Source organism: Capricornis sumatraensis, chromosome 11 (genome assembly GCF_032405125.1).
Source record: "Capricornis sumatraensis isolate serow.1 chromosome 11, serow.2, whole genome shotgun sequence".
Taxonomy (NCBI): Eukaryota; Metazoa; Chordata; class Mammalia; order Artiodactyla; family Bovidae; genus Capricornis; species Capricornis sumatraensis.
In genome coordinates, this window is record NC_091079.1 from 50,543,639 (window position 1) to 50,557,288 (window position 13,650).

General features: G+C 38.3%; 1 protein-coding gene across 1 annotated transcript in view; it reads right to left on the reverse strand.

The window, feature by feature from the left end:
* Positions 1-13,650, reverse strand: part of ARFGEF1 (ARF guanine nucleotide exchange factor 1) — a 131,472-nt gene that overhangs the window by 83,130 nt on the left and 34,692 nt on the right. Inside the window, exons 2-4 of the mRNA XM_068983519.1 lie at positions 3,062-3,092; positions 2,381-2,537; positions 1,066-1,212 (exon numbers count right to left, since the gene is read on the reverse strand). Coding sequence (XP_068839620.1) covers positions 1,066-1,212; positions 2,381-2,537; positions 3,062-3,092 — 335 coding nt within the window. The remainder of the gene's footprint in view (positions 1-1,065; positions 1,213-2,380; positions 2,538-3,061; positions 3,093-13,650) is intronic.

A 13,650-nucleotide genomic window follows, 5' to 3' on the forward strand; every position in this document is an offset into this window, starting at 1 on the left:
CTCAATTTCTCAAAAGCAAGGACTCGTATCTTTGTCCTTCCATTAATATGCTGTTCAGTGCTATGCAGGCCAGCACTGAGCACATACTAAACAAACCACAGCTGACATGAAACTGCAAGTGAGAGGCCAGACTGGATCGCTTTTTTAGAATCAAGATATTTTATGATTTATGAAGAGAATGCTGCTATGAGACTGAAAAGCTCAGAGGGGTGATAACCACACGTAAAGGAACACATTATACATGTAAACTAAAGTACTAATAGTACAAGAGAATTTTGCTGACAAATCAACATACCACCACTACTATTAGCAGTAACATTAAAAATTGATTATTTACAAAGCAGACTGAAAACACAGATGAGTGATTTTTCTTTAAAGGAGTTTAATGACCCAGGTGTATCAGAGCACAAACCTAGGACGATCACCCAAGCAGGTTCAGCAGACTGACAGGTAAGGGAAGCAGGGAAACGTGCACAAGTGTTTCACATGGTGAAGCCTGGGACTAGAAAGCAGACTACAAGGGGTATGGCAGGAGAACAAGAAACTAGAAGGGCCACGGGGCCTTCACATGGGGCCCTGAAGCTCAAAAGATAGATCAGGCCAGAAACTGAAAAGCTCTGGAAGATTCTGGGGGCCTAAACTGGGACCTTCAAAATAAGAGTCTTCACCTAGTGAACTCTCAGCATTTAACAATAAAGTCCCCTGAAACAGAATCTAAAAAGCCCCCAAATGAACTTTATCTTATCTGGAAAGCACATAAAATGATTTTTCCCAATGTTCTCAAGGTAAAAGTGAATGTGAAGTCGCTCAGTCATGTCCGACTCTTTGTGACCCCATGGACTATAGCCTACCATGCTCCTCCGTCCATGGGATTTTCTAGGTAAGAGTACTGGAGTGGGTTGCCCTTCTCCAGGGGATCTTCCTGACCCAGGGATCAAACTTGGGTCTCCCGCATTGTAGGCAGATGCTTTACCCTCTGAGCCACCAGGGAAGTCAAGGTAAAAGGCTTCTGATTTTAAAAAGTACAGATAATGAATAACAAATTCAGTTCTTATAATTAATTACCTTTATTATTTGTAACTGAACTCCTTCATCTGTTTGAGGACCTTGGAAACAGCCACAAATTGTTTCAATAATTCTATCAATTAATTTTTTGCCTGGTGTTGTACTATCTGGAGCATTGCCAGTCAAGTGCCCATAAGCAATAAGTTTCTGAAACCAAGAAAGAAGATAAAGATCCTAATTAAGCTAACAAATATATATATACACACACACAGTAATGAAATACACATTAAAATTATAATATACAAATTGATTATATGTTAAACTTTTACACAAAAATATTAAGATATAGCAAAAGTCAAGGCTATACCAACTTTTCCTGAAGAAAGCTTTATTAGCTATAAACATGTGAAAACATTTACACTTGTAATAATCACAGAAACAGCAAAATAATGATAACAAAACCATCAGGCAATACTTTGACGAAGGCAGGCCTTAGAACTTGTCTCTGATGAGTTGTAACAACTCACTGCTTTCTATCCAAACATTATTAATACTGCTTTTGTGAAAGCTATCTTAACACACTCAAACAATCCAAATCTGTTTCCAAATTAGATCTGTGAATATGCTGAAACCCAATTTCCACACACTGGCCACAATGTATCACATATTTGTTCATGTATCATTATCATTACAACCCTGGAAGGAAGGCCTTAGATATTATAATTTTGATTTTTCAGAGAAACAAGGCCACAAATCAAATGAACTTATCCTTAACCTATCTTAACAACAAATCATATGGATATGATTTTTTCCACTCAATTGTTAGTTTAAAAGGTATAATCCCCAAACATGAAAATACCTGAAAAGAGAAGGACTCTCTCTCTGGAGTTTTGTCTCACAAATATCTAAGAGAATCTGTATACACACATGCGCACGCGCATGTTTGTGTGTGTTAAGTAAAATAGAAGACAGAAAAGAATTTTCTGATATAAAAAAGGTCAGTGCTAAAGTTTTGTAGTAAGTATAAATATTGAACTGTTAGTATTAACCTACCACTTTACATAAAACAGCAAGCATCTAGTAAAATCACTGCAAATAATGACGTATGCAAAATCACCAGCAGGTTAACTTTCATTATTAATAACCTTAGAAAAGACTGCCTCTCACTAAGCTAACTAATGATTTGTATTACCCTTAACCTAGAAACATCTTTTTGCAACTACTGTTTCTCTTGAGAGTAAGAAACCATTTAGTTTCTTACCACAAAAAGAATAATCAAGGCTTTCACAGAAAATGCCTGAGCTATTCATCAACTGTAATATATAGGAATACATTCAAATTGGAGGGTTTTTAGATAGTGCCATTTTATACATACCTGTAAACAATCTAGAGATGTACTGACTATGCGGGGACATTTGGACTGGCATGCCAATTCAAAGGGGAGGAAGTACTTGTCTGCTTCAATAAAATTTGTCTTTGATTTCACTGGTGGAAGGGTGCTTGATCCAGCTTTTGCTTCTCCATGAGGAGGACTAAAGGAAAAAAGAAGAGTTTGATTAGAATATCATACTCATCATCTTGATGATATTCTCACTCTAATTTCAATTCTAAAAGGCACTGTGCTAAACCAATCTTCATTTTCTCATATTCCATGAGGAAACCAAAGCCCAGAGAAGTGAAGTGATTTGCTACAGGTCATAAGCTAGTCATCAAAGCTATAACTAAACTTAAGAAAATTATTTAATTAATTAAACAATTAATTTTTAAATTATATGTTACTAAATATTTAGTAATCTTTCTTAACATGAGTCAGTCTTTAAGCAAAGACAAAGCATATCTTACGGTATTTCAGAAATACCCTTATTTATAAAATCTTTTTGTATTTATAAGTATGTTTATAATATTTCTCAAAATCATTTTTTAAAAATTGGTTTTATTATAAAGGTCACATACAGAAAATCTGCCACATCCAAACAGAGATGATTACATTGTTATTTTGCCAAGACTAATAAGTTTGCAAATTATTTTTACTGAAGGAAAAAAAAAACCCACAAACCTCTGCTTTTCAGTTTCCGCTTTTATTTCCTCTGGTTGGGGACGGGGGGAGAAAAAAAGCATACATTAGAAAACTTGACAAGAGAAAGATCATTCACTAATCTGATTACAGGCTTTAATTTATAACTTCTATAAGATGTCAGGAAGGATACAATTTCAAAAAAAAAATTAGGTACTAAAACTCTGTTGCTGCCAAATGTATTAATTTGCACAAATAATGTAATTCTATAAGACTTATGAAGAACATACATTAACAACCACAAGAATAGGTACAAATTACAGATTACTAATTTTCAAAGCATTTCCTTTTCTCAAAGTAGTTTTTTCTTGGGGGAGGAGGGTCAAGTTAGTATTTGCATTAACCAGAGGCATTAGTATTAAGAACAGAATAATATGTATACTGTATTCAAATGACAAAATATAAGGCACATGTGAGTGAGGAAAATAACTCAAGACACCCCCTTGGGATTATCTCAAGGAGATTATCAGGCCAGGACTATAACTTCTTGATCATGTACAGATATGTTGACATTTAACCAATTTTTCTACTTATGACTATACAAGGCACTATAATATACACATGCCCAGTTTAATGGGAAATTTTCCCTTTTGCTATTTATATCCATAAGAGATGAGGTAAATTTGAGGAATTGTACCTGTCACAGAATAACCTTAAATTTAATAATAAATTGAGGAATCTGGTTAATTGATTAAACCTGTAGGAAATTTGTAAGACAAGCATTCAAATATACCATTAATAATAACCACAGTTATTGAGTATTTACTATGGGATAAGCACTATTACGTTTTACATGGACTAACATATTTCTTAACTTGCAATAAATGCCCGGTAACACCTCATTCAAGGAAACTGCCTCTCTGATAATTCAGGGCTTGAAAAGAGTTTGCTTCAGGTTGGCCTTCAACAGAAGAATCAAGAAGTATAGTTGACACTTGAACAAGGTGAGGGCTAAATTACAGTCAGCCCTCCACTTCTGCTGTTCCTCTGTATCCATGATTCTATCTACCAAGGACTGTGTGCTACTGCAGTATTTACTACTGAAAAATATCCATGTACATGTGGACTCACGCAGTTCAAATCTGCACTGTTCAAGGCTCAACTGTAAACTAATTAATTCTCAATTATTAAAGAAAAAAAACCCAGAAGAAACAAAATACTAAAGTATCAAATTAAGAAATAGTATACTCAAATTCAAAACCACTTGGTGCTTAACTGTGAAATACTTTCTCATTAAAGTCAGACTCATTAAAAGGATGACCACAAACAGCAAAATAGTTCTGACATTGCTCTGGAAACACTAGACGACGCAACTAGACAATACCAGATGTGATAATAAAAGTCCTCACTCTTGAGCTGAAATAAGACAAAAACCAGACACTGGATTTGTTTGTTTTAAATATGTAGTCATAACACTTTATTACTGACATTCTTTCAGGAATCATTGTCTCTCTAGCCATTAACTCGCCCTATCCCTTCACAACCATTTTTGTACAATGTTTCTAAAACCTTAGAAACAACCACTATATTATATATAAAAGGAAAAGGTTAAAAATTGGAGGAAATAGGTCAGTGTAAATTAGCATAAAAGTATAGATTTTAAAGTATTTTAAAAGAAACACAAGTTTTACTCCTTTTGGGTACATTAAGTTACTGCAAACGAAGTATATTAAATTACCAGAACAGTTAATAAGGCACAGGACTTGTTTAATGAGCAGGAAAGAATGATTTATTAAAAAAAAAAAAAAAAGCTGATCACATGCAAGTTATGTACCTGGTTCCCCAAGTATATTCAATATTCTCTCTCATAATATGATTTCCATCAACTTGCTGAGCAGTTTTCTTTTCCTCCACTGACAGTACAATATAAACTTCAAAATGACATTTATACAGATTTCAAGAAATTCTATTAAAATGCATACATATGATACATGTGATTTACACCTACCTCTCATGACATCACTTCACTTCTCATGACATCACTGTCTTACAGAGCAACAGCACTTACTCAAAGCAAATTGATAATTTAAAGAAGTGAAGTGAAAGTCGCTCAGTGGTTTGACTCTGTGATCCCATGGACTATACAGTCCATGAAATTCTCTAGGCCAGAATACTTAAGTGGGTAGCCTTTCCCTTCTCCAGGTGTTATTCCCAAACTAGGGATTGAACCCAGGTCTCCCGCATTGCAGGTGGATTCTTTACCAGCTGAGCCACAAGGGAAGCCCCAGTCTAAGGAAAAGTGAAAATGAAGTTGTTCAATCTTGTCTGACTCTTGGCAACCCCATGGACTGTAGCCTACAAGGCTCCTCCATCCATGGAATTTTCCAGGCATGAGTACTGGAGTGGGTTGCCATTTCCTTCTCCAGGGGATCTTCCCAGCCCAGGTATCAAACCCAGATCTCCCGCATTGCAAGCAGACACTTTTTACCATCTGAGCCACCAGGGAAGCTTCCAATCTAAGGAAAGACAAAGCCAAATGGAAGAGTCTGTAATAAACATTAACACTTACACGTCCAATGTACTGTCTCCTTAAAAACAGTAATTGTAGGAGGTTATGCTTCGATTATCATAATACTGCCAGTATTCAAAAATATTTGTGGAATTCATTGCCTGCAGTTCTTTCCTGCCTGCTTCCTTCTTTTAAATGAATAATCTCATAGAAGGAAAAAATCTCTAGAAAAGGAATCAAAGTCTAACCACCAATTAACCACAACTGGTTTGGAGCCAAGCATGAAGAATGGTATGTGACCTCAAAATGAAAGTTCTTAACTTCAGTGCTTCTGCAAATCATGGCAAATTGTCAGTTTGCAAGCAGTGTTTTAGAAAAAGTATGTAACTCTCATTGGATTCTGAAAGAAGTCTGTAACCCAAACTATAAAGATGATATAGGATTAATTAAAAGCAGTAATTTGGATCAACAATGACTAAAGATGACTATGCATTTAAGCAATTTTAAACAAAACATTTCTAAAATACTACATAAATGTAAGGGATCACTTTGAAAAATAACATGCCTTTGGATGTATATATATTGTGTTAGGTTTACTTTTTCAAAGCCAATCCTATGACTTTAGCATCACATTTCATACAGTTAAGGATTAAACAAAAATACAGGCATTAAATAGAATGTTACAGTATTTATGGAAGAGAGAGATAATGGCTTGAACAAAAGCTGTGACACCAGGGATGAGTAAACGTGATTCCATGGACATCGTGGGAGGAAAAACAATGAAACAATCTCATTTATCTAGGAGGAGGAGAAGGAGCAAGAAGAGAAGATGGGGCTTGCCTAACTGGATGATAAAGGTACCACTAATTTAGACACGAGTTTTCTCCCTGTGCACTAGCTGGGGTGAAGGTGAAGAGGAGGAAAATTTGGTATTATCTTGTTTTAAGCAATGGGGATGTTCACGTGGCAGCATTCAGCAGGCACTCAGGTGTATGAATTTGAAGATCAAGAGATAATGTGACAGACTGTATTTTCAAAAATGGTCACTATTTTATTTTCCACCCCCACATGACCTTCTGCAAAGCAACCTTGCACACCTCACCAAGAGAAGACAGTCTAATTTCATCCTTCTTACGTATGGCTGGCCTCAGAAATTCATTCATAACCAACAGCATACAGTGGAAGTGACAGGGAACACCACCAAGATTCAGGTCAGAAAAGGCCAAGCAGCTCCTGACCAATTCTGGAATGCTGGGTCTCCAGACACCCACTCATGGAACACAAAGGCCCTGATGTGGGAAGTCCAAGCCACTGGGAAGCTGTATGTAAGTTGTTCAGTCAACACCACCAGCTGAGTCCAGCTTTCAAGTCATCACAGCCCAGGCACCAAACACGTTGAGTGAAGAACCCTCCCGAGGATTCCAGTTCTCTGCCATTCACGTCTCCCCCAGCATTTGCGTCTTCTCAGCTGAGACTCCCGACACTGTGGAGCAGCAACATGGCTCACCTGAATGCCTGACACACAGAGACTCTGAGCATAATAAAATGGTCGTTGAGTCACATCACTAAGTCTTGGACTGGTTTACCATACAGCAATAGGTAACTGGGCCTCCTAAGAAAGGGCTAAGGAGGTGGGAGGAGACTGGGGTTTGAAATACCTCTGGCAAATGGGAGAGACAGCTAACTGAGGAGCACACATACACACACAAAGAAAACCTGCCAGGAATGTGGAAAGTTCCAGTGGATTCTGAGCAACTGGAGTCCAGGTGATTAACAGGTATAAAAATGCAGCCTGGACGTCTACCCTTGTAATACATTTAGCAGCCTCCTCAGGACTTGGAGGTCCACCGCAAAATTCATTTACAAAATTATGACTAAATCATATATAAACAACCGATAGCTATGAAGTACAAAGCGATTTAAAACAAAAGACCAGTTCAAGTTTCTTTTTAGCAGCCAGAAAACAGAAAGATAACTTTTCTAACACTACTACTCCAACCACCATCTTCCTTCCAATCTAAAGGAAGCAAAAAGATCTTATACTGTAAGATTTTATCAATCGCCATGGCTTACAATAAAAACTGCCTCAGCTATCAATGCAATAATTTAAGTACTCTTACACAGCTTAGAAAGTTTACTGATTATGTATTTGTAATCATTTGGCCCTGAGCTAAGCTAAAATCTACCTTGCAGTCTTCTATAAAAGGAAACAAGCACCACAAACCAAACTGAGCAGTCCTTTGTATTACCAAATTTCCTGCTGAATTCCAAATAAATGTTTTTGTATCACAGTCAGGACTAGACAGGCATGGCTATTTTCTGAAATATGAAAGGGAGAAGAATAGATTTTCATTCAAAAGCCAATATTCCTGCCCTCCCTACGGAAAGCCAGCAGAGCCCCACTTGATACTATTGCTCCAGTGTGCGTGTGTGCTTAGTCGCTAAGTCGAGTCCGGCTCTTCTGTGACCCCAGTGACCATAGTCTGCCAGGCTCCCCTGTCCATGCAATTCTTCAGACAAGAATACTGGAGTGGGTTGTCATTTCCTTCCCCAGGGGATCTTCCTGACCCAGGAATCAAACACATGTCTCCTGCATTGACAGGAGGATTCTTTACTGACTGAGCTACCTGGGAAACCCAATATGGTTCTGGAGGATGTGTCAAAAAGGGCAAAATTCTGACTGCAAACATTCTAACTATCCTCTATGGGTTGAATATTGGTGAAATTTTCAGAATAAAGGTGTAAAGTGAAATTGCCACCATAAAACAGGAGAAGCCACCTAAGGGGAAGAGACGGGATGCTCCCACTTAAATGAAAACTGGACACAAGAGCCACAGTCAGCCTGTGGTCACTCAAACTTAAAATTCCCAAAGTTAACATTTGAAAAGACTGTTCATTACTTGTAACAGAAAGGCACTGTACAACTTTTAAATTTAGACCCTGATTTCTAGCCAAAGATTACATGTACAGTAGACCCCCTTTCATGGTTCCCTTTCTGAAATTTCAATTACCCACAGTCAACTGCAGTCTGAAAATATTATATGGAAAGTTCCAGAAATAAATGGAAGTTTTAAACTGCATGATATGCTGAGCAGTGTGATGAAATCCTGTGCTGACCCACATCATCCTGCTTGGTCCCATCAAGGACATGAACCATCTCTCTCTTCAGAGTTCCCTGCTCTGACTTATTATCACTCTTGGTTATCAGGATCAACAGTCACAGATGGTATCAGAGTGCTGTGTTCAAGTAACCCGTATGTGACTGAAAAATGACCTCAAAGTGCAAGAGCAGTGATGCTGGCAAAGAGAAGTTTTAGCTTCACTTAAAGTGCTTTCTTTTGGGCTTCCCAGGTAGTGCAGGAATAAGGAATCCACCTGCCAATGCAGGAGATGTAAGGGACATAGGTTTGATCCCTAGAAGCAAGAGATGTGGGTTTGGTTTCTAGGTTGGGAAGATCCCCTGGAGGAGGAAATGGCAACCCACTTCAGTAATCTCTCCCGAGAAATCCCATGGACAGAAGAATCAGGTGGGCTAGAGTCCATGGGGTCACAAAGAGTAGGACACAGCTGAGCACGTGTGCATGTAACTAAACGTGCTTTCCTTAAGTGAAAAAGTGTAAGTTCTTGACATAACAAGGAAAGGAAAAAACTGAAGACTGAGGTTGCTAAGATCTTTGGTAAAAGCGAACCTTCTACATACAAAATTGTGAAGACAGAAAAAGAAATTTGTGTTAATTTTGCTGTCACACCTCAAACTGCAAAAGTTACAGCCATAGTGTGATAAGTGCTTAGTTAAGATGGAAAAGGCATTAAATTTTTACAATAAAATATATTTAGAGAAAGAGGCCATATTTACATAATCTTATTACCTTATACTGCTTTAATTGTTCTATGTTAATTGTTCATAATTTACTGTACTTAAACTGTATCATAGGTATGTACGTTTAGGTAAAAACACAGCATACAGATGGTTCAATAGCTACCCACTGTTCCAAGCATCCACTGGGGATTTTGGAACATTCCCTGCAGACGTGGCATACTACTGAAATTTAAGTTCTCATATGAACTTAAGTAATTTTTCCATGGTAAATAACTTAAAACTAGGAAAGAAAAATTCTAATAGACTGAAACTGTTTCTTCAACGTGTGGTACATCAATAATACCGAGATTAGTGAGAAATGTCTTCTAAGATAATGAAAATTGTTGATTAGCTCACCAAAATTACACAAATACAAACGAGTCTAATAAACAACAAAAATATCTTGTATTTGTATAGCATGTTACAATTTACCAAGAAGTTCTACATATATTTCTTAGAACACCAGACAGTACTGACAACATGTCCATTTTACAGATTAAATAACCTGACTAAAAAACCTGAAGTGACTTACCCAAGATGACAAGAAGGATTTATAATGATTTAAGTATGACTTGCTATGGAATAAGCATAAATCAAAGGACTAAATTTCAATGACGTATTAATTTTAAAAGAATATTAATTTTAGAACAATGCTGTTTTTGTAGTTTTCCAATGTGCCCACACAAGTTCTAACAAAAGAAAAACCACTGTGCTGCCTGTTAATTCAGAAGTAGAAAAAAATCATATTTTGAAAATCAAAATTAGAAATGTAATTTGAACAGTAAATATTTCAACTCAATAAATCTTTTCCAGACTTCATGTATAAAATACAAAATAAAAAATCTCAATAGAATTCAGATCAAGTGCCTGTCTAATGACACTAAAGGGATAAATATAGGTAAGCCAAATTTAAAGAAAACTAAGATAAACTCTTAGAGAAACCATGAATTATGAACATTGTCCTTTAACAGAACTAAATATTTGGACAGAAAGGAATGCAGCGGCTGTCTTCGATTAACAACTTGCAGTGGCTACAGTGAAAATCAACAAGAACAGTTACTGTTCTCAGTGTTAACATCCCTACTGGTAAATAAACAATCGACATTTCATAGATTCTGCTCAAAGGAAGATATGCAGAAGCCACAGCTATGGGATCATGGAAAGAATACTGCACTTGTGTTAATTCAGGGCCTTGAGTTCTATTTCAACTTGGCTGCATAAGCAAAATACAGTAGTAAGAAATGGGTTAGAAACCCCGAAATATTGAGAGTGAAACCCCAGGTCTGCCACTGTATGACCTTCCTACACTTCAGTTTATAGACTTTTCAAACAGGTATAATAATATTTAGATTTCTATCTCCTAAGAATGGGGCTTCCCCAGTGGCTCAGCGGTAAAGAATCTGCCTGCCAATGCAGGAGACAGGGGTTTGACCCCTGGGTTGGGAAGATGCCCTGGAGAAGGAAATGGAAATGCACTCTAGCATTCTTGCATTGGACATCCCATGGACAGAGAAGCCTGATGGGCTACGGTCCATGGGGTCGCAAAAGTGTTGGACACGACTTAGCAACTAAACAACCACTCATAAGAATATTAGGAGCATCCAGGAAGTGTGATGGAGAAGGCAATGGCAGCCCACTCCAGTAAGTACTCTTGCCGGGAAAATCCCATGGACGGAGAAGCCTGGTGGGCTGCCGTCTATGGGGTTGCACAGAGTCGGACACAACTGAAGCCACTTAGCAGCAGCAGCAGCAGCGGACAACCACCCAAGCTTGATTTTATGAAAGCATTTCATAAATGTATATAAGCATACCTCAGAGATCCTGGAGGGTTCAGTCCCAGACCACTGCAATACAGCAAGTATCACAATAAAGGCACATAAATGTTTGGTTTCCAGGGCCTATAAAAGTTGTGTTTATACTATACTGTAATCTATTAAGTGTGCCATAATAGCATCATGCCTTAAAAACATGTCCATACTCTAATTAAAAAATACTTTGGGGGAATCCCCTGGTGATCCAGTGGTTATGGCTTCACGCTCTCAATGCACAGGTACAGGTTCCATCCCTGGTCTGGGAACTAAGATCCTGAAAGCCAGGCGGTGTGGTACCACCCCTCCCAAAACAAAACAAAAAATATTTTATTGCTAAAAATACTATCAATCATCCAAACCTTCACCTTGTGGAGGGTCTTGCTTGGAGTTGATGGCTGCTGACTGATGAGGGTGGGGGTTGCTGAGTGGGGTGGCTATGGCAATTTCTTAAAATAAGACATCAATGAAGTCTGCCACATCAATTGACTATTCCTTTCAGGAACAATTTCTCTGTAGCATGCAATGCTATTTTACAGTGTTTTACCCACAACAGAACTTTCAAAATTGGAGTCAATCCTCTCAAAATCTGCTGCTGCTTTATCAACAAAATTTATGTTATATTCTAAATCCTTTGTTGTCATTCCAATAATCTTCACAGCATCTTCACCAGGAATAGATTACACCTAAAGAAACTACTTTCTTTTGCTCATCCATAAAAAGCAGCTCCTCATCTGTTAAAGCTTTATCATGAGACTGCAGCAATTCAGTCACATCTTCAGGCTCCATTTTTAATTCTACTTCTCTTGCCATTTCCACCACATCTGCAGTTACTTCCTCCACTGAACCCTCAAACTCCTTAAAGTCACCCATGAGGGTTGAAATCAACTTCTTCCAATCTCCTGTTAATGTTGGTATTTGATCTGCTCCCATGAGTCAAATGCTAATGGCATTTAGAATGGTGGATCCTTTCCAGAGGTTTTCATTTACTCTGCCCAGAAACATCAAAGGAATCACTATTATGGCAGGTATAGCCTTACAAAACATATTTCTTCATTAATCAGACTTGAAAGTGGAAATTACTTCTTGCTCTGAGGGCTGCAGAATGGATAATGCGTTATTAACAGGAATGAAAACATCATGAATCTCGTTGTGCATCTCCACAGAGCTCTTCAGTTACCAGGAATACTGTCAGTGAGCAGTAACCCTTTGAAAGGAATCTTTTGTCTAACCAGTAGGTCTCCACAGTGGGCTTAAAATATTCAGTAACCCTGCTGTAAACAGATATGCTATCCCCCAGGCTTTGTTGCTGCATTGACCGAGCACAGGCAGAGGAGTCTTAGCATGATTCTTAAGGGCCCTGAGGACTTTCATAATGGCAAATAAACACTGGCTTTAACTTAAAGTCATTCAGCTGCATTAATTAGCCCCTAACTAGAGAGTCAGCGGAGAAGGCAATGCACCCCACTCCAGTACTCTTGCCTGGAAAATCCCATGGATGGAGGAGCCTGGTAGGCTGCAGTCCATGGGATCGCGAAGAGTTGGACATGACTGAGTGACTTCACTTTCACTTTTCACTTTCATGCACTGGAGAAGGAAATGGCAACCCACTCCAGTATTCTTGCCTGGAGAATCCCAGGGACGGGGGAGCCTGGTGGGCTGCCATCTACGGGGTCGCACAGAGTCAGACACAACTGAAGCGACTTAGCAGCAGCAGCAGCAGCAGAGAGTCAGCCTGTCCTTCAAAGCCTTGAAACCAGTCACTGACTTCTCCTCTCTAGCTATGAAAGTCCTAGATGGCATCCCAGGGCCTATAAAAGTTATATTTATACTATAATGTAATCTATTAAGTGTGCCAAAATAGCATTATGCCTTAAAAACATGTCCATACTCTAATTAAAAAATACTTTGGGGGAATCCCCTGGTGATCCAGTGGTTATGGTTTCACTGTTTCATTGATACTGAAATACAAGGCTGCTTCACTGATAGTGAAAAGTTGCTTTTTAGGGCAGCCACCCTCATTAGTGATCTTGGCTAGATCTTCTGGAAACTTCTGCAGCTTCTACAGCAGCACTTCCTGCTTCTCCTTGCCCTTTCATATTCTAGAGACAGCTTCTTTTCTTAACCCTCATGAACCAATCTTTGCCAGCTTCAACCTTTGCTTCTGCAGTTTCCTTACCTCTCTTAGCCTTTAGAGAATTGAAGAAAGTTATGGTTCTTTACTACATATAAAATCGCTAGTCAGGACCTAGCACAGGTAACTGTAACTCAATCCTCTGTAATGACCTAAATGGGAAAAGAATGTAAAAAAGAGTGGATCAGGGCTTCCCTGGTGACTCAGCGGTAACAAATCCACATGCCAGTGCAGGAGACATGGGTTTGATCCCTGATCAGGGAAGATCCCACACATCACAGAGCAACTTTGAGATTAAAAAAACTGCTCTTCTTGAAAAAA